This window comes from Sceloporus occidentalis, unplaced genomic scaffold (genome assembly GCF_023333645.1).
Source record: "Sceloporus occidentalis isolate IW3139 unplaced genomic scaffold, rSceOcc1.0.p SCAF_2, whole genome shotgun sequence".
Taxonomy (NCBI): domain Eukaryota; kingdom Metazoa; phylum Chordata; class Lepidosauria; order Squamata; family Phrynosomatidae; genus Sceloporus; species Sceloporus occidentalis.
Window position 1 is genome coordinate 103,084,778 of NW_028316982.1, and position 21,066 is coordinate 103,105,843.

At 39.7% G+C, this 21,066-nt stretch overlaps 1 protein-coding gene across 6 annotated transcripts in view; it reads right to left on the bottom strand.

Moving 5' to 3' along the window:
• MYPN (myopalladin) overlaps window positions 1-21,066 on the bottom strand; it is a 112,391-nt gene that overhangs the window by 6,560 nt on the left and 84,765 nt on the right. For all 6 annotated transcript variants that reach the window (XM_089510504.1, XM_089510505.1, XM_089510506.1 and 3 more), the window contains 8 exons: window positions 18,788-18,880; window positions 12,405-12,626; window positions 9,259-9,408; window positions 8,958-9,040; window positions 8,333-8,459; window positions 7,162-7,369; window positions 3,371-3,536; window positions 619-752 (listed from right to left, as the gene is read on the bottom strand). In XM_089510504.1, coding sequence (XP_089366630.1) covers window positions 619-752; window positions 3,371-3,536; window positions 7,162-7,369; window positions 8,333-8,459; window positions 8,958-9,040; window positions 9,259-9,408; window positions 12,405-12,626; window positions 18,788-18,880 — 1,183 coding nt within the window. The remainder of the gene's footprint in view (window positions 1-618; window positions 753-3,370; window positions 3,537-7,161; window positions 7,370-8,332; window positions 8,460-8,957; window positions 9,041-9,258; window positions 9,409-12,404; window positions 12,627-18,787; window positions 18,881-21,066) is intronic.

The window sequence follows — 21,066 nt, forward strand, 5'->3', positions numbered from 1 at the left end:
TTAGGTTATCTATGCAGTGCCATCCCTGCACTGGGTGTCATCCGGTGCAAGGGCTGGGTTCCAGGGGCAGCATGCACTCCCTCCCCCCATGCTGTCTCATCCAGGAGTGTGCAGGGGAACATGCACACTCTCTTGGATGAGACAGCATGGGGGAAGGGAGTGCAAGGGAGCATGGGGATGGTGTGGGGATATGACCGAGTGCAGGGAGCACGGGGACTGTGAAGGAGGTGAGAGAGTGTGAAATGGAGTGTGGAGATGGCACGGGAGGTTGGAGCACTTGTAAGGAAGGTGAATGGGGGAACACATGCAGGGACAGTGCAGGGGGAGAGCCCAACCAGGTGTCACCCCCGCTCCTAATAAAGCCCCCAAAGCTGGTGGGACCCCACCTATTGCCCTCCACTTCAATTGACCAACTAGGCTGCATTAGAAAAATAGAGATGCCCCTGCCTTCTGAGATATCTGGGGGGCTAGAGAGGCATTAATGGCTAAATTTCACAAATCCCACCAATGCTGAATTTCTCTCAGCTTCCAATTTCAAGAGTGCTGTTTTCTCACTGTGGCCCACAATCCATGAACCAACACCATACATGGACCTCTGACTAAATCATTACTGCTTACCATATATATCCAGTCTAGCAGTGCAGGAGACAATACCAGCTTCATTTTTTGCAGACAAGGTGTACCAACCAGCATCCACTTTTTTAGCAGGCTGAATCAGAAGGCAAACATAGCCTGTAGCGTCTTGATGCATGCTAAAAACAAAACAAAAACAAATGGCCCTCCTGTAATATGCAGCTCAGTTTGACATTACAGTATAGTCATAGAAGGAAAAGTACATCAAAACAGAATGTGAAGAGGGGTTATATCTCAATGGAAGGACATATGCTGAAGATGCAGAAGACCCTACTTTCATTCCCTGTAATCTCAAGGTAGAGTTGAGACAGCTTCCAATTGGTAGCAATGGTCTGGCTTATTTTAAGGCACCATCCTCTGTGTTCTCAACTCTGCTTTTTGTGTATGCTCAGCAACCAAATTGGTGCTGTAAGCAATTCTGATATACGGTATTTTACAAACTTTCATACCATGCAGGTCTGAAAGATCTTCCAATGTAATGGGGTGTACTGAATTTCGCTCTTTCTGGCACATGCTCTTAGGCTCTTTCACACTGTACAGTTATAGCTCTATTATTCCATTTTAGCAGCCAGGGCTGCATCCTATGCAATTTTGGGGTTTGTAGTTTGGTGAGGCACTAAAGCAATCTAAGGAAGAATTTTAAGTATCCCCTCCTAATCCAGTGATATAGACGTGAGTGAGTTGACTTGGACTCAAGTTGCTTCAGTGACTTGGATTTGACTTGGCAATGAATGACATATTGGCTCGACTTGAACCTTGTATATTTTTAGCATTCAATCTGCTGGCACCATTCACTTCAAGCAGCAAGCAAGATCTGCCCCCAGAGAGAGGAGGGCAGTTCTTGGAGGTGAACAGCAAATGCATTAGGCAGTGGTCTTGAGGCAGAAGGATCTTTTTGAAAAAAAACTTTTGAAAAGTTTTAAAAGGCTTCTTATGTGCAGAGGGAATAGGCTGCCAAGCAGACCTCAACTCTCACCTCAAGCCCATTGCTTAACATGCTTGCTGTCCCCCTCTGAGAAACTCACCCCGCATCCTTTTTTTCTGTTAAATGTTGGCTCCCAGACTTGAAGCTTGATTTGAAAGTGTCTTGCAAAGACATGAGATTTAACTTGAAACTTGGAGAAAAAGACCAGAATACATCACTATTCTAAACTGCAAAACTAGGATTCCATATGATGGAGCCATGGCAGTTAAAGTACACTCACCATGCTAAAATTGTTATGTGTAATAGAGTCCCATGACAGGACTGACTAATTAGTGCAATAACCACTAAAAGTTCCTTTTGTTCATTCTGCATTTCAGTAGAGCGATTTGTTACTAGGTGTTTATTATTAAAACGTGTAGAGGTGCTACGTGGATAACAGTGAATTGTAGAGGCATCTATACGTGTATTGATGTTTTGTTGCAATCTGCTCTGAGTTTTGTTGTGTACAGGAAATAGTATACAAATAAAGCAGCTTGCAAATATAACCTTGTGCATGTATACTTGGAAATAACTCCCGCTAAGTCCAATGAAAGTGAATGTGCTTCTATGTACAGGTGCTGGGAGGATGTGGCCAACTTAGCAGTACTGTGTATTTGTACATACAATTTTGTATGTATCTGAGCTCTTGTTAGAGAAAATTCTCATTTTAGCAATCTTCCTACACAGAACATATAAAAAAGAAATCATAAAGTCTCAGAGTGTTCGAAAACTTCATCTAGTATAGAGAGCTGCAACCTGGTGCGGGTTACAGGAATTAACCTACTCCCCTGTAACAACAATTCCACTGGCTGCCTGTTTGCTTTCAGGCACAATTTAAAGTGCTGGTTATGACATATAAAGCCCTATATAGCTCAAGTCCAGGCCATCTGGCAGACAGTATTTCTCTATATAAGGATGCATCTGCACTGCAGAAATAATGTAGTTTGACACTGCTTTATCTGCCATGGCTCTGTGCTATGGAATCCTGGGATTTGGAGTTTCATGTGGCACCAGAATTCTCTGATAGAGAAGCTTATATATCTAAAAAAAACCTCCCTACAAATCCTAGAATTCCATAGCATTGAATAAAGCAATGTTAAACTGTATTATTTCTGCGGTACAGATGCAGCCCAAGCCTGCCTGGGCCTTGAGATCTTCAAGAAGGGCTTTTTCCTCAGTTCTACCACCATCATGAGTATGGCTGGTGCTGAGAGAGGGACTTATCGGTGGCTGTCCCTAGATTCTGGAGCTCTCTTCTGAGGAGGACAGAATTATCTCTTCTCTGCTGTTCTTATGTCAGGCAGGCTTTTAAAATACATTGTTTTTTAAAGAACAGATTAAGAATGCTGCATTGTTTTAAATTCAACTGATTTTAATAGCTTTGTATAACATTTTTATACTTTTAAATGTAGATTTGAATTGTTTTAATACAATGACTAGTTAAATTGTATGTTAATATTCATTTTTTGTATGTTTTTAGGTGTATTGCTCTTTTTATCTTGTAAGCTGCCTTGAATCCCAAGTTTGGGAGGAAGGCGGAATACAAATAAATATAATGATGATAACTACCCCAATAATAGTTTCATACTTCAATGGATAAAAATGGAGTTGCTAGATGTGAGGGACTTCATTTTAGGGCAAATTTCCTGTTGTTTGTCAGGTCGCATGCAAAATGACCTTTTTTGAGCAAGAAAATTCTTCCCACGGTCCCCTTTAGACTACCAGCTATAAAAGGAGGAGACATCATTTCATTTTCAAAACGCTGACACCCACCTCATCCTTTCTCTGTAGGGAGGGATGGTTTCATTGTCTTTCTTCCAGTAAAATACAGGAGGTGGCATTCCAATCACTCTGCATTCTAGTCGGACTGGATGGCCTTCTGGTACTCCACAGTTCTGTAACTTCTCCAATATCACTGGAGCCTTTTTAACTTCCTTTGCTGAAAAAGAAAGATGAAAACCCTGTTGTGATTCTCCAGTCTTATTTAACAAGTTCCCTTCTGCCACTAGAAACAAAACAAATAAAAACAAATGTCTAGAAGACTCTGAAAAATGGTATCTTGAAAGGAGAAGGGACATGGTCTCAGCTACATATACAATCATTTTCCTTGACAGACATTGCTGAAATGAGAAATCACTACATGATCATTTTTAACCCTGTTGAGGAAGAAGAAAGGAGGCCTCTCCTTCTCCCTTCCTTTCCTACACGAGAATCATTGGTTACTGAAGAACAAGGGTGCTACCATATCCTGCACACCCAACTTTATTTTAGGGTACAAATAGTTTGTTATATTTTGTTATAATAGCAGTCACAGAGAGGCTAAAAAGCATGAACCTGGAATTTCATGATGACCTTTAAGTGAACTTTTCATGAGTGGTCACATAAGACCTGAAAGCATGCGGAAAGGGTCCATGAAACTTAACGGCTGCTAGGATTGCTGCTTTCTAACCCCGTGCCATGTGCATTTCTTCTTTAAGGTCTCAGACAAAGAGGTCTGTCAGCCTAAAACCATCAACCACTTGGGAATCGCATTGTTTCTGGGATTCCTGGAAAATCAACTCAAACTGCTTCAAGTCACATTTGGTTCATATATACACCTGACTGGGCACTCCCACTTTGGTCCAGTTTGAAATAAGGTAGAACCTCTGTCAGATTCAAACTTGCCCCCTCACTAATGCTATTGGTGCCACATAGCAAGCACACTGAGTCACATTCAACTGCCAGCTTTCTCCCAGATTGGAGTCTGGCTTCTCGAACTTTAATTTGCTATCTACTAGCACCTTTTTATATATAATAGTTCTTGTTTGTGTGTATCTGTGTGTAAGTGCTTCGTGTGAATGTTGACATTCCTCTTGTTCAAATAATAAAATTGAGTTGTTCTTAGTATTCTGGAGTTCTAGTTTTCTGGAACTGGTAAAAATAGGCTTGTGTTCTGACTAGTGTTACCCTGGCACTCCCACTACTCCCTATTGAGTTAAATTAATTTCCCCGTTGAATTCAAGAAGTGGGTCGCCCTCTTGGGACCCCTTGCAATTTAGGCACAAGGGTACGGGAATTGATCTTCCTTTTAAAAATCCTTGGGTGGGAACTGGAGCCTGCATTCCCTTCTCTTCCACATTGCCAAAAGGCCTACTTGTGTGAACAAATGCTTCCAATGCTTATTTCTGGGACTTTTTTATATGGTTTAATCACACAGACAGACAGACAGACAGACAGACAGACAGACAGACAGACAGACAGACAGAGCTTCTCTTCCTGCTACTATCATGAAAAAGAGCTATGGAGAAGAGGCACATTCACTTAGAGCTGGGATGTTGCTGCAACTCCTAGTATGCCTCACAATTGACCATGTGGGCTGCGGCCCAACAATATCTAGAAGCTGCATGGTCCCAATCCACTCTAGCCTTTCAGCATAAGCAGAGAACATTTAACTCTCTAGAGTTTGTTGGACTCCAAGGAGATTATTACACATGGTTTTTAAACCACAAGTTGGTACAGTCGAAGCAAAGCATCTTTGGTGATAGAGTGAGCCCATGCTGTACATGGGCTTACCATATGTGGACTTGAGGTCACAGGGACGGTGAGCCCTCATATGGTAAATGGGGTGTGCACCCGTGGTACATGCCGTGCCGCACGCCACAGAGGCGCACCCCTTTCAAACGAATGGGGCTTGAGCATACAGTCAATTTGCGTTATGCGGAGGGGGGGGCGGAACAGATCCCCCAAGTAAGGCAAGGGTGGATTGTACAGTCAGTCCTTCTTATACAGAGATTTTTTATACACGGATTCAAGCATCCATGGTTTGAAAATGTTCCAAAAAAGTATAAATTTCAAATATCAAACCTTGATTTTCCATTTTTTATACGAAATACCATTTTGCTATGTCATTATATTTAATGGGACTTGAGCATCCACGGATTTTGTTATTCACGGGGGATCTTGGAATCAAGCCCCAGCGTATAACAAGGGTCCACTGTACTTATGACATGGTGATGCCTCCAGTCCATAGCTGTTATGTCTCTGAAATATGGTTAGGGCACTCCTTTTCACTGATGGAGGAAACCCATCAATAAGCTCACAGCAATATTGGCACTCAAATGGCGTCAGTGTCTCCTCCTCTCTCCTCCCTTTCACTATTCCCAAGCAGGCTGATTTCAATTTTTTTCCCTATTCCTTTTCTTCTTTTTTTAAAACTTAAATTGCATTAGCAAAACTCTGGAATTGTGTGAAAAAGTGAAAATGAAAATAAAAGAAACCCAAAAGGAATACTGGGTAGGGCATAAGGCAGGGAGGTGGGGTTAAAGTGGAGTGCAGAAGAGAACACTATGGCAGAAACAGCCCCAGGTGCACGACAAGGCATGCGATAATGGCTGCTCTGAAATCTGCACATTTCCATTTTTATTAACTGGTGCAGTTGAGGCAAGAACAGCATTCATGTAGTAATGTCCTGACTCTCATAAGCCCCAGCCAACATGGCCAAAAGTAAGGGGTTTGGCCTCCTATCAAATTTGGAGGTCACGGGTTCCCTACCTCTGCTTTAGACTTTCACGCAACATAATATATTGCACTCTGCTTGTCACCCGCTTTGATCTACTGGAAAAGCGGGTTAGAAATAAATAATAATAATTATTATAATACATTTGTACAAGAATAACTGTCTTACAACTGAGTTTCTAGCAATGAGGCCTTCCTGTAATGTGTGTATAAACTATGACTGGTGCTCAGTGTATCTAGATTATATCTGCATAACACTGTAATAGCAGTTTGATACCACTTTAACTTCCATTGCTTTCCTATGTATTTGTAATTTGGTGTGGTTCTTACAATTCTCTTCCAGAGAGCTATTAGTATTTGTTGTGTTGTGTACCTTTAAGTTGCTTCTGACTTATGGTGACCCCAAGGCAAACTTATTATGGGGTCTTAGGTGAGAGGAAATACCCTAGCACTCTCAAGCAGAAAATCCTAAGTACCTCATCAAACTACTAGATCCCAAGATACCTTAAGATCCATGCCATTTAAAGTGGTATTAAACTAGTATAATGGTATAGCATAGCATATAACTGTGCAGTATACATATATTCAAGGGCCAGCACAGTGTGGTTTTTTGAGCATAAGACTAGTCACGTTACCTCACTACACTCTTATAGCGCTGTATTCCACTTTTACCGGCTGCCTCCTGTTGCATTCTGAGGCTTGTAGTTCAGTGAGGCCTAAGAGCTCTCTGGTTGAAAATTCTAAATGCTCTTCCATCAACTGCAGATCCCAGGATGCAACAGGAGGCAATAGAGCAGTAAACGTGGCATAGCAGCACTATAAGAGTGTAGTGTGGTAATCTAGTAGGACTCTGGAGATTGGGGTTTGATTACCTGCTTGGCCACAGAAACCCACTGGGTGACCTTGTGCAAGTCATACCCTCTCAGCCACAGAAAACCCTGTGATGGCTTCACCTAAAGATCTCCATACAACAACAACAACAGATATATTCATAAAAATGAAAAGATAGGAAACATGACATTACAATTAATTATGTACTCACTGTATTAAAACATATAAAGCAAACTCACCTACAACACTAAGCTCCAGACTGAATGAATTTTGCCCCGTCTTGTTGGTGGCAATGCAAGTGTAAGTCCCAGCATCATTCTGTGTGAGAGGGTCAATTAGTAATGAGTGGACTCCAGTCTCTCTGACCAGCATCTTGTGAGTGGCATCTGGTAATACGGGCTTGCCATTCAGAAGCCACATCAGTTCTGGAGGTGGTAAGCCACTCACCTAACAGATAAGACAAGAGCTGTAAGTAAGTGATATTGTGACCATCCTATTGGGCAATTGGCTGATTTATTGCTGATTGTATTTTTTAAATTCCACCTGCCTTGTGTAATATAAGTGGAAAAACAAGAGCAAAGAGTTTATCTAGAAAAAGAACACCTTCCTTTTGTTACAGATGAAGTGGTCACTCAAAGGATTTCAGACATTTTCACCCATAAGCCTCTGTTGCGCTATGTTAATATGGTCAATGTGAGATGTTTATTTATTATTTATTAAAATGTTTTAATAAATAATAACTCTAGATATAAGGGAAAATGAATATATATTTGGCTGATGTGGAGGTTTTGCTTATATTTATGTTATAGTCCAGTCTAAGGCCAGCCCAAATGTAAACCTTACATGGAAAATACTCTATATTTGATACCTGCTTCTTTCCCATTTTCCCATCTCTCCTAGTAACATCTCCTTGCTAGGAGACATTTTGATATTTTTAATCTTGTAAGAAATGTTTCCAGGCTCTGGAACTAACTCACTTTGCCCCTCTTTTTTTTTTGTGATATTCTGAATTGTACATCCCATCAAGAATGACCAACCCATAAATATGAATCTGTTCAAATTACATTTTTGATTCACATTATGCTTTTATTTATTTTTCAAGTATTCCTAGTAAAGTGATCTTGGTTAATCTCTATGCACTGCTTGTGTCACACATTTCTCTGGATATATGAGAAAAGGCAGATTATAGAGAATGTTCAAGGGCATGGCCTTTGGTCTCCCTCTAGGCCTATGGTTTCGTGTGGTTTGAAAAGTTACATTTCAAAGACAGTGTTTTTAAAAGGCACATGCTATTTTTCCTTTAAATCAACTAAACCCAGCCATGACGGGTTTATAGGAAGTTGAGCACATTTTCTCAAGAAAGCAGAACAAATATGAATGTAACTTGGTGAGCCAAGAAAGCCAACTAACCTTGCAGTCTAGTCTACAAAGCCGTCCCTCATGAGCAACCATGTCCCCAGGTGCCTGTAGAAAATAGGGCCGGAAAAAGCGCTCCTGTAGGGGCTCCTTATCTCCTTCAGGTACGCGGGACCGTCCCCTGCAATTAAAAAAAATGTGAACGAGTGTGTTTGTGTGTGTGTTAAGATAATTGGATAGGTTCTTTTGTAGAAAAATGTGGTCTTCAGGAAAGAGTGAGCCCTGGATTCCCTCACTTTCGATGCCTTTCCCAACTAGGGCTGCATCTGCACTGCAGAAATAATGAACTTTGACACTGCTTTCATTGCCATGACTCAGTGCTATGGAATTCTGGGATTTGTGGTTTTGTAAGATATTTAGCTATCTCTTTCAGAATGCTCTGGTGCCACAACAAACTCCAACATGCCCTCTAGACATGTTGAACTGGAACCTCATTGTCCCCAGCCAATTTGGGGTAGTCCAACACACCTGGAGGGTGCTAAATGAAGAAGGCTAGTTTAGAAATAAGAACCTGCTTAAGAACCCACATCATGTTCACATTTCCAAGTATACTCAGGTAGAATTCACAATCCATATAGTAAATAAACATCAGGTGTCAGATTTCTGGTTGTTTGTTTACCTGTGAGTCTGGACAGCTGCTGTAAGTCTACTACGCAATGGTGGAGTCTGAACCATCAAGTGACCAGAGCAGCTGATTCTTCCCTGCCAGAACAAGTAACAGAAAAGAAGTAACATTATTCATCATATGTTATCTCCTCCTTCACTGCTAAACTTCTCTGGTCCTTTTACCTTATGGGATTTAACACTGCACAAACAAGTTGTATGCTTTGCCTTTACAAAACAAAGCTTCTTTATATCTTTCTCAAAGTCTGCAGGTGGGGGAAAGAAAAATTGTTTTAAAAAGGGGAATGAACTTTTACCTGTGGATTTGCAGCCATTATTGTGTAGTTGCCATCATCATCATTTGTAGTAGATTCAATGTATAAAGAGCAAGTCCCATCACCTTCTCTGCTCATCTTGAAATGTTCATTTTTCTTTGAAATTTGCTTGCCATCCTTAAACCAATATACCTGGAGAGATGGTAAAGCAAGAGAAACTAGTATACATCACATAATGGCCAAGGCTGTAATACTATGGGTACTTTCCTAGGAGTAGATCCCACTAGGGTGAGTGGTATTTCCTTGTTAGCAAACAGGATTAGAGTAACATGATGCTAGATGAGACAGATCTATGTACTAATCATTCACATGAACATAAAAAGAGCCAAGCTGGAACAGGCCAAAGGCGGAGCTAGTCCAGCATTATGTTCCCTCAATGACCAACCACATGTCTGAAGGGAAAGCCCACAAACAAGATATGAATGCATTACTACTCTTGTATTCTTGCTTACCTAGTAATGATTGGTTCCTTCAGTTCAAATCCCATACTTGGAATTAACTTGCTAGGTGATCAGAAGACGCATACTCCTTAGTTTCATCTCTACCCACACTTCTACAATATGAGCTAAACTGTTGCTGGACTTACTGGATTAATGTAGTGCATTGTATATATAGTAAGTGCTATGTATAATGTACTATATAAGCACTAAATTATTACTTAAGGTGGTTGTTAAACTAAAGTATCTTGAAGCTTATTGGAAATTGAGATGTTTAACTTAGATATTTGAACTTATATACAAATCAAAGGTTTCCCTCAAGAACTCCAAGATCATCTGAAAATGCCAAGACTTTCTTACAGACTTTATAGAATTATGAAGCTACTGTGTGATGAAGTGAGTATCATGTCAGACTAAGATGAAGAGACATGGATGATTTCTGCACAGGCCAGGATACTTTGAAAGCAGCCCAGAGTATCCTAGCTCCAAAGCTGCCCCAACCTCCCACTGTTACATGAGGTCCTTCGTTTCAGTGTTGCCTGGACTGTTCTCACTAGACTCAGGTTTTGGACTCTGCATTGTCCAGACTACCTGCCAAGCAGAAGAGGGGAGTACATTTTATTTGGCCCATGCTAACAGGGTTCAGGATTCAAATCCCCACAGAGACACAATCTCAGTAAGTGTCCATCTTGACACTCTTTCAAACTTGCTTGCCTTGCACAGTTGTGAAGACAACATTATGGGCAGGGCAGAAGAATGTAGAATCCTTGTAGGGTAAGTGGGGCATAAATATAGCAAAAGAAATACAAAAATATAATTTTGGAATCTTCACAGAATAGCAGTCCTGAGGGTTCCTTGATTGGAAGCTATAACAAGTAACTTAGTCTGAAACTGATTTCAGTGTGTAGTGTTAACATGCAGAAAATGATAAACTTGTTTTCCCTACACACAGTGTCCTAGTCATTGTTAGGACAGCCCATGCAACTGGGGGAGACTGTATTTTTTTTGACAAATACATTTTTAATGTTCATTTCTTCTAAGTTAATCCTGATGGTTAATTTGTTTTCAGAGAAGCAACCAGAACCATAAAGTGCATAGGAAAAGCAAGGAGACTTCCCTAGTCTGGTCTCTCAAAATATGTTCAATTACATTTCTCATCACTCCAGGGTTAATGGTGTTGAAGTTTAAAACATCTGAAGGGCATTTGATTAGGAAAGGTTGTTTGTGGACATGTCTATTTAGTGTTTCTAGTCATGTCCTAAGAGTGCTTATTCCCTTCCCCACCACCATTCCCTTCTCTGTTTGTGTCGTGTCTCTTTAGATTGTAAGCCTGAGGGCAGGGAACTGTCTAATTAAAAAGATTGTATGTACAGCGCTGTGTAAATTTACAGCACTATAAAAATAAAGCTTAATAATAATAATAATGCTTATCTTGTTGCTTATGATGAAAAGATATACAAACATCAGCATGCTTCCCATTTTCCTACAGAGCACAAAAGGAAGATGGGCGGATGGAAGTCTTGGGTGGGGAGACAGAAGAGCCCAAATGTACTAGCTCTGCTGAAGCCCAAAGTTCCTACTAAGGGACAGGAATCTTATAATTTAAGCTTGAATTAGAAAATAACATGGCTTCTGAAACACTGTATCCATGGCAACGAATAATTAAGGACACTAGACATATTAACTTGGATCTTGTTTGCCCATATTGGCCCAAATTTCACTGCACTTCTCTGAATAGCACCTGCATCTCATCCCATCCCATCCTTTTTTTGTATCAGATTGCAAGACCTTGTTTTTTCTTCCTGCAGAGAAACTCAATGAAGTTTGCACTAAGAATTTTTTTACAATTTTTCACAGGGGAATGCAAGAAGAATATATGTCTATTCCCTATGTCAATGGTTCTCAAATGGTGGAGCGGGACCCCCAGAGGGGCACAAGAATTTCTCATGGGAATGTGTGATACTTAGAGGTCCTGATCCCCACCCCTCTGCTTCACAAATTTTATTTGTCCTGAGGGAAAGAAAAAGATAAGGAAAGTGCTTGGAGCCTCTGCCTGAGGGTGAGGGGAAGACGAGGAGAGCGATTGCCTTACAAATGTTAAAATATGAATATACATGGATGTGTGAGTGAAAATACGCACACTAAACAGTTTTTATTCATATACTATGTTGAGCAGTGAGGTGCAACATTTGAGAACCACTGCCCTAAGTTACATATAAGGAAAAATGTACATACATTATTTTCCTCACATACACATTTCTGTCCTGTTTTCTCCTTGAATGAAGTAAGGTTGTGCACATTTTCAACTTCTGCATTTGTAACTACTCATGTTTTAATAATAGTTTTTTGTATATTTTATTTCTCTGAAAAGCACTACGAAGCCTTGCAAATTTGAGAGGTTTTGAAGCAAGGTGTGCTTTGTGTTTCAACAAGTCCTGAGAGCTCTGAAAGGAGTGCTTTCGCTGACAATCTCAATTCCAACAAAATTCTTTTCCATTCCTAAGTACAGGATGTGGCAAAGAAAATGGGAAATACATGATAATTACCTCCCATGATTCTGTCAGTGGGAGCATCTTGCGAGTGGTGTTTACATACAAAGGAATGTAAGATCCAAGGCACAAAGACCTTGGAATTTGGAATTGGTTGGGGAAACAGTGAAATTTTTGTGTTGGGTTTAGGAGAAACACCTACCTTGGGTACAGGAATTCCAACAATTTTGCACGTGAAGGTAGCAGGATAGCCTTCCAAGACACGGAAATGCTTGAGTCTCTTGTCAAAGATTGGAGCAATGCACTTGCCTGTAGGGATCTCATCATGCTGGATTTCATCATCTGATTCATCCACTGGGGTACGTTCAAGTCGAAACTCTATTTCATTCATCAACCTCTGCTCAAAGCTGGAAATTTTGTATTCCTGAAAAAACAGAGTTGGGGGAGAAATCTCTAGATAGTTCACTTCAACCTTCTAAATATCTTTTGGCATATATTCTATGAAACCAGCACTTTCAAGACAGCTAAGAAATTATAATCATTATAATTAATAAATTTTAATCATCATGAAAGGGTGCAAGTTAAGGGAAAAAAGTGATAATATGAGGACATCTATCAGAGATGCTTTGATTGTGATTTCCTGCATGGCAGGGGATTGGACTGGATGGCCCTTATGGTCTCTTGTAACTCTATGATTCTATGAGGAGAGGTTTAAATTTCTCCTGTCTACGCATATGTGTGCCAGTTCAGACTAAAACCAGGTGTACTGACATGAAAGGGAAGACAGGTCTCAGCTGCACACAATGTATTTAATTTATCATGTAGTTTTGTTTTTAATACTATCACAATGAATGGGATGGAGGCTAAGCCAGGTCGCAAAGCTCTCCATAAAACAATACCACAGAACTACATAGCTGCAGAAACCCTAAGGGCAGTCTTGTGCTCTTATCTGGCTGGTAGAAAGGGAGCCAGAATGTCTCCCTCTATCTGACCTAATGACAATACTGCCATGCTTAAAGATCCATCTGGAAGCAAAGGTATAGTTACCTCACCCAAGAAAAGGACAAATAATTCATATTGTCCTGTCTCTTGTTCTCACTGTCCAGGTGTTCTTCCCAATCCGCTGCCCTGCTTGAGGCAGGTCTGACACACAGAAACATAAATGAGAATTCCATACATTTCCCTGGCAGTAAGTCCTATGAGTTAGCATGGTGAAATAGTTTGAGCTATGACTCTGGAGACCAGGTTTCAAACCCCTGCTCAGCCATCCCTGGGTGAGTTTGGGCAAGTCATACTCTCTTGGCCACTGAGCAAATCTTGCCAAAACAAACAAACAAACAAAAAAAAAACCCAATGATAGGTCACCGTAAATCAGAAATGACTTGAAGGCACACAATAAAGGGTTATCATCACTTGGAGTTGACTTGAAGGCATGTAAGAACAAATTTAATCCACATAATGGCAGAGATCACAGGTGTGGGTGGGTGTGGCAGAATCAATGCATATAGATTACATAATTGCACTTTCGTTATTGATAGAGTAATGCTGGCTTTAGTTCAAAATTGACATTTTAAAATTTGATATACTGTGTCTCCAGACGAAATTACTTATGTGGAATTAACTGGGAGGTAAATATGCCCATCTAATGTGGTTAATGTCAAGTTTCATGCAGTTAACAAACCATGGACCCTTTCAAACTACATAATTATAGCACTATGATTCCACTTTAATGGCCATGGCACCATCCTATGCAATCTTGGGGCTTGTAGTTTGGTAAGGCATCAGAGCTCTCTGACTGAGAATTTTAAACTGCAGAGCCTACTGCAAATTGCATAGTGTGGAAGGGTTCCTGTTAGAATTCATGTGAATCTTTTAAAAGTGTGTGTGGATGTGAGTGTTGCCCAAAAAAGGTGTCAGGCTTCAGCATGGAGCATTACATCTAAGGGTAAGTAAACTATGAACTCAGTTATTCTTCCACACCATGAAGAGTGAAGTCAGCAACATGTGGGTCTGAAGTGGCCTGTGGCAAGGCTAGCCAAAGAAATTTTCTTCCAGAATCAAAACAGCAAATTGTTCCGTTCCCCCCCCCCTTCACTCTCTGCAGTCAAGATGCATAGTTCTCTAAAGACAGGCAAGTTATTTTGACAATGGAGACAAGGATATCTTCCCTGGGCTATGGTGTGGTGTGGGGGGTAAAAGCACAAATAACAACATATTGAATAACTTCCAGTGTGCTTTTTTGTGACATTCCAAATCTGCTGCCTGATAGAAGCAGTTACCTCATCCCGCCAAATGATAGGGGTACATTGCAATGCACAAGACCCTAATCACAGACCTGGTTAAAATAACAAATAACAACTAGCTGTTTTGGCACTCCCTTTACTGATCAGGACCATGGAGTTGGGGAAAGGGGAGTTCAACTGTGCCATTTTCCTAACTGAAAACTTTCGTCCTCTGTCCCTGTACAAAGTATGTCTGCTTCATGGTGGTGACCAAATGTAACAAATACCTGTATGTTCCTGGTTTATTTTATTCTGCAGAGCAAATAGCTTTGGAGCTGGGAATTTTAACTAGAAAAAATATAATGGGTAAAAGTTTAAACCCCTCATTTCCCAGTGTTGCTCCTTCCTTCCTTCCTTCCTTCAAGATCCTAATTACAGACTTTCTGATTCATGTCTAGTTTGATCTTTAAGCAGACTTAAAAAAAAGTAGTGTTCACAAGCGCACAGAGCTGTGATAAGTACATACATGAAACAGTGAGTCCAGCCACTAGGTGGGAGTCACTGTGCCTCCAGTGTCCTTTGGAGAGCAACACACTGTGGATTTTAACCAGCTGGCAGGCAACACCTCAGCTTATAGAATTTCACCTTGTTTAGTTTTCTCTTTCACGTAGCATGTGTCAGCAAATAGCTCTACACAAACAGGCTGAATTCCCATCTCAGTTACTTGCTTCTGATGGGTTGTTACAGAATGCCTTTAAAAATAGAAAGGCATGAGCTTCTGATAACTCCTGGCTGAAGGCATTTATTCCAGAGCAATAGTTTCTGGGAAAATGAGTCAAATGCTATACAGCCCTGTTTAAATACCTGAAGGGATGTCATATTGAGGAGGGAGCTCGCTTGTTTTCTGCTGCTCGAGAGACTAGGACCTGGAGCAATGGATGCAAGCTACAGGAAAAGAGATTCCACCTCAACATTAGGAGGAACTTCCTGACAGTAAGGGCTGTTCGACAGTGGAACACACTCTTTCCTCAGAGTGTAGTGGAGTCTCCTTCCTTAGAGGTCTTTAAACAGAGGCTGGATGGCCATCTGTCGGGGATGCTTTGATTTAAATTTCCTGCGTGGCAGGGGGTTGGACTGGATGGCCCTTGCGGTCTCTTCCAATTCTATGATTCTATGATTTTGCCCCCAAAATAGTAAAACAAGAGCTTGTAAATGGAATGTCAACTCCCAAAATCCCATGGATGGTTCCCGTACTGGTGTAGGGATTCTGGAAATAGCTCTCCTAAGCTCTAGTTCAAAACAAGGCCAGTCTGAATGAGAGGACTTCAGTTGATATTCTGATTGCAAAAATTCCCTTACAGAAAGTAAGAAAGAAACCAAATAAACACAAGGCATGCTTTGCTTCTTGCTTATACCTTCCACCAGTAGCACTCTCTGGACAGGAATTAGTGTTTTGTTTTTTTAAAAAAAAACACTATGCAGCATTTATAAATCTGCATTAGTTCACTAACTAGCAGACTAATCCAATGACTGCACACTTAAAACAACCCTGGGATACTGATGAATCTCAGAAAACCAGTGGACCTATCCTAGGTCAGCCTATAGACTCAGGACATTATCGCACTAGCGTCCATAATGTTCTGATAGCGTCCCAGAAACACTCTTTAAACCAAGGATAGGGGAAAGGGTGTTACCATATTTGACTCATAATAGCACTATGTTAACATGATGACAACAAATACTATTGCACACCCTTTGCTGTTCTAGTGTGGGATGAATACTGAATGAGAATGGGGCTGTGCAATAACATTCACTCTGTTCAGGTTACATCCCATGCCCAGCCCAGTAGGAAAATGCTGTGCGATATCTCATCAGTGCTGATTTCTGGAACCTGAACATGAATCATTGGGAATAAATGGCAAGCTATATGCATGACAGCCTATTGGTATTAATGAATATTTTCCCCTACAGTAAACAGAGGCAAAGGAGATCAGTCTTGCCTGTCACTTCTTTGTGCTTATTGCATGGAAACATGTCTTCAAGAAGCAAGTGCAACATTTATATGGAACTGAAAGACTGGAAAATGCCTCAAAGATCATCTACTCCACTTGCTACTGATGGAAGAAAGCCACAGCCAAAACATCCCTGACAGATGACCAACCAGCCTGTTGGAAAACCTCCAACAAAGAAGAGTCCATCGCCTTCCAACATACATAATTCTACTGCTGGCTCTTACTAGTAGAAAGTTTAGCTGAAATTTCTGTCTATGTAATCTGAATCCATTCATTGGGATCCTATCCTTTGGAGCAGCAGAAAACAAGCTTGCTCCATCTTCCACATAATAGTGAATCTTTGAATCTATCATATCATCTCTCAAATCTCACTTCTCAAGGCTTAATATCCTAATCCCTCTGTGGTTCCTTACAGAGCTTGATTTGCAGCCCCTTAATCATTTTAGCTGTCTTCATCTGGACACTTTCCACCTTGCTGATGCCCTCCTTGATAACTCATGTTTAGTTTCTAATCTACTAAGACCCCGAGACCTTTTCATATGCACTACTACCAAGCTGGGTGTTACTCATCTTATATTTGTGCTTATGAAAAGGAAAAAGATAGGGAAAAATACTTTGTAAAAGTAAGCTTCACTGTCAAGGGCTGTGGTATGCATTACTTGCAACCTCTAGCTACCTCTCTCAGACCAGTAGAACCTGCAAACTGGATGAGAACCGACTCTACTCCTGCATCCAAGTCATTTCTAAAGAGGTCAAACAACACTAGGCTCTAGGCAGAACCATGGTCATCTCCAATTCATACTATTATGTATGTACTTTCTGCTTAAATTGACACTTTTGTATCCTTCTGATATGTAACATGTCCATCAGTTTTTATTAGTATCAGTTCCCTATCTATAAACTGGGAAAAATCACTCCCCCTAATATTGGATGAATAAAGTATGGGAATATTGTTACTTAACTTTATTGTTAGTGATAAAATGAGTTATATGTTTTTTAAAAAAGCAACAACATATAATGTTTGTCAGTGGCTAGTGAGAGCCCCCTTCTCATTTCTAGAGACCACTGTTGTAGCCACTAAGGGAGAGAAGAGCAGCCAGCATCTTCTGGACTTAATCCCCCCCTCCAACTGCCATCCCCTTTTCCTTGTGATTCCTGATGTTTTTTATTGTAAGCCTGAGGGCAAGGAGCTATCAAATTAACAATTGTAAGCCACTCATGTAAAGTGCCATGTACACTGACAACATTATATAAATAGACGATGATGACGACAACAACAACAACAACAATACTTTATATGCTCATGTATAAGTCTAGAAATTTTAGTCAAAATTTCGACACCCCAAAATCTGGATCAATTTATCCATGGGATGATATAAGTACTGTACCTTAACCTTTATTAAAAAGAAGAACCACAGCAAAAGGCAAGAGTTTAGTCCACCCCAGAAGAACCTAAAAGAGGCAATGACCCCACTCTACTCTCTTTGCTGTGGTGCTGCTTCTGGGATTTTTTAATGCCTGGGTAAGAAAATAGCTGAGGTGACTTCCCCTCAAAAGAGCATTGGTACTTTCCCTCAAAGGAGCGCTGAGTGAGTAAAGGGACTTGGTGCTTCTTTTAGCATCTCCTGAGATAGACTAAGCTCTTATGTTTCACTACTCAGAAAAGGTTCCTTTTTGGATAAGAGTTAATACTGTATCTTAACTCTTGCCTTTACATCCTTTTTGACATGTGAGTGCTTGCTTAGACCTGTCCACTCCTGATTGCCTCCCCCACACACTGCACAGTAATAATTCACAGTAGTCCCCTCCTCATCCATGAAGCCTTTAGGGTAAACACAGTTATGCCTGCTGGAATTTTGTATATTCTTTGGCATTGTGTTCTTTTGCTTCATCCTTTTTTATATCCTTTGTTACATGCCTCTAAGTTTTAGCCTCAATTTATCCATAGGTCATATCAAAATCCATAATTTTGGTCCAAAACTTGCCCTTGACTTATACATGAGTATATATGTTAATAACATTACTAATAATGCTAATAATGATGATAATGGTATTACACTCATTCTATGGTTGAACATTTTTTAGTATTTTGAGCTTCTTTGTATTAGAATAATTTATAGAGTAATTCTGAAGTAGAAACCCTTGCAGTATGTCCTTTTTCTGAGTACTTGTAGCTGTCTTTGTAATGTTTAATACTAATGTTCAAGAAGGATTACTGACCTATTTTCTGTAACAAATTAGTACTGCTCCCTTCAGTATTGTAGTAATGGCTAGGAGTGAATTTTAGGTGTTCAAATTTTAGTGATCAGATTTACCAAGAGGGCACCATGGGTGGGTTAGGATGGCTGTACCTTGGATACATCCTGAGCTGTAAAGTTGAAGGCTGGGGTATCATTGCTTGGTCCCTGAAGCTTGCGAGCCAGATTTTCATCATAAGTTGTTCTCTGGTGAAGGGAAGTAATTGTATGATGAAAAAGTTATTATGACACTTATGATTTTAACAAAATTAAGAAAGAAATTACAAAAAGGAGAAATGATTCTGAATATAGAAAGGAGTTTCAGAGGTGAAACAAACTCTAGATTTAGACTAATCATGTATCAGTGGAGTGTATAATATATTTAAATAATTAAGATAGGATAGAGTATTTTATAAATTGCTGGTGCTGGCTATCCTAGTGACAGCAACTGAAAAATCTCCTTTAGTTAAAACAGAGCTGGATGGCAAATTCTGAGGAGAAAATCCTTCAGTCCATTCCTACCACATGATGGAGAGGCATTCAGCTTTAAGCTCAGGGACATAACGCTTGAATTCCAAGAAACTTAGTAACTTCATATGAGGTGCAGCTAACAGCATGTTAAAAAACAATATGGATTACCACTGTATTGGATCTCCAGATAAGTTTGATCATTTGAAAAAAATAAAACAAATATATCCATTAGAATCAATGCAATTAAATGCAATACATTTTAATTGACCAAGATAAAAGTAGAGAAACATGGTCATTCCTCAGAATGGGGCAAATGGGAAATACAAATACAGTGATTTGTCCCAGATAAAATCATTTCAATCACAAGATACTGTCACTGGGTCACAAGTTTATTTATTTCATTATGAATGAATAAGTGAATATATAATAAAAACTTTATCCTCCCCAGCTTGTTAAATTCTAATCTCCCTCCTCCTATCATTTGGCCAAAGTAACATCTATGCTATAATTTGATGTGTTTTTCATGCCTCCTTGTCTGTCATGATATACTAACCCAAGTGCTTGAATTACGGAGTCACTAGACCTGGTGTGTTATCTAATGGGATCAAAAGGGAAACTATAATAAGGTTTTGGAGATGATCCATCAACTGCTTCAGGTAATCCCTGAAGAAATACTTAATTAGTGACTTTAGCCAGGATTTAGCACAACTTACACTGATAGGCCAACTGTTATTGTTATAGTGCTAAAATTCTATGCCATTTTAGCACTATAGCTTGAAAAGAAAAAAAGGAAAAGAGAAATGTTCAGCTAGAAATGTGATGGGGGAAATAAAGCCAGTGGAAAAATCTCTGTAGTACTTGTGGTGTCCTTAATCCAAGGTGTGAGCATGATTTCCCTCCACTCCCCTGCACCCCAGTTTTGGGGAAAAGATAGAATATGAATAAAGTGATTGATTTATAGATGAACTCAACATCTCCTTCCCATGCTTCTTCTCAAATATTCATTTTCCTGAATTGCAAGTTTAGTTTTTAAAAAATGTTTCTCTATATCACTTTAGCACTATAACTATAACAGAAAGAAAGAGAAAAGAAGAAATGGAAAAAAGGTAAGTGGAAAATGTTTGTAGCTATGGTCACATCCCAGTTCCAATACTGTATGGATAGCAGAAATATCCCCCTCCTCCAGTAGCTACAGATATAATGTTTGAAAAATCCCAAGGCCTTTGGCCAGTCTAGAGAATCCCAATGCTGTTTTCACACTTGGAGTAAGCAGAGGTTACCAACTTCTTGTATGCTATAGGATTCAGATCACATTTTCTACCCCAAGGAAAAACATATCTCTTGCGAGGAAGACATGTTATGGATTTCCCTGTACGTGACACACTAAATGAGTTTCTGAACATAGTCTCAGAAAGAGCATTCCACTCTGATCTAATGTGTTGTGCAGAATGCTGCAATATAAAGGTCATGGACATTGATTGGCTAGTATCTGTATCATCATCAGTTATCAGCAACACAGTTCTTTTAGTCAAATAGCATGCAAAGAACTCTTCAATTATAATATAAAATAACTGAGTAAAATCTATGATGTAAAATTTGGAAAATTAAAATATATTTTATAATATAAGTATTAAATAGCTTTTCCTCCTAATATAAATAGCAGACAACTATTTAGGAACATGGTAGAAACAAAGATCTGAGATACCCCTATCTCATATCACATCTCTAATCTGGCTAACTAACCTCTTCACTCTAGCTATTTATTTTAAAAATTGAATTGAATTAATTTATGATTTAAATATTATTTGTATCCCATCCTATATATCATAGGGTCTCAGTGTACACATAAAACCTATTAACACAGTTTAAAACAATTGAAAAACCACAAGAATAAAAATAATTTAAACAGACTAAAAGTACAT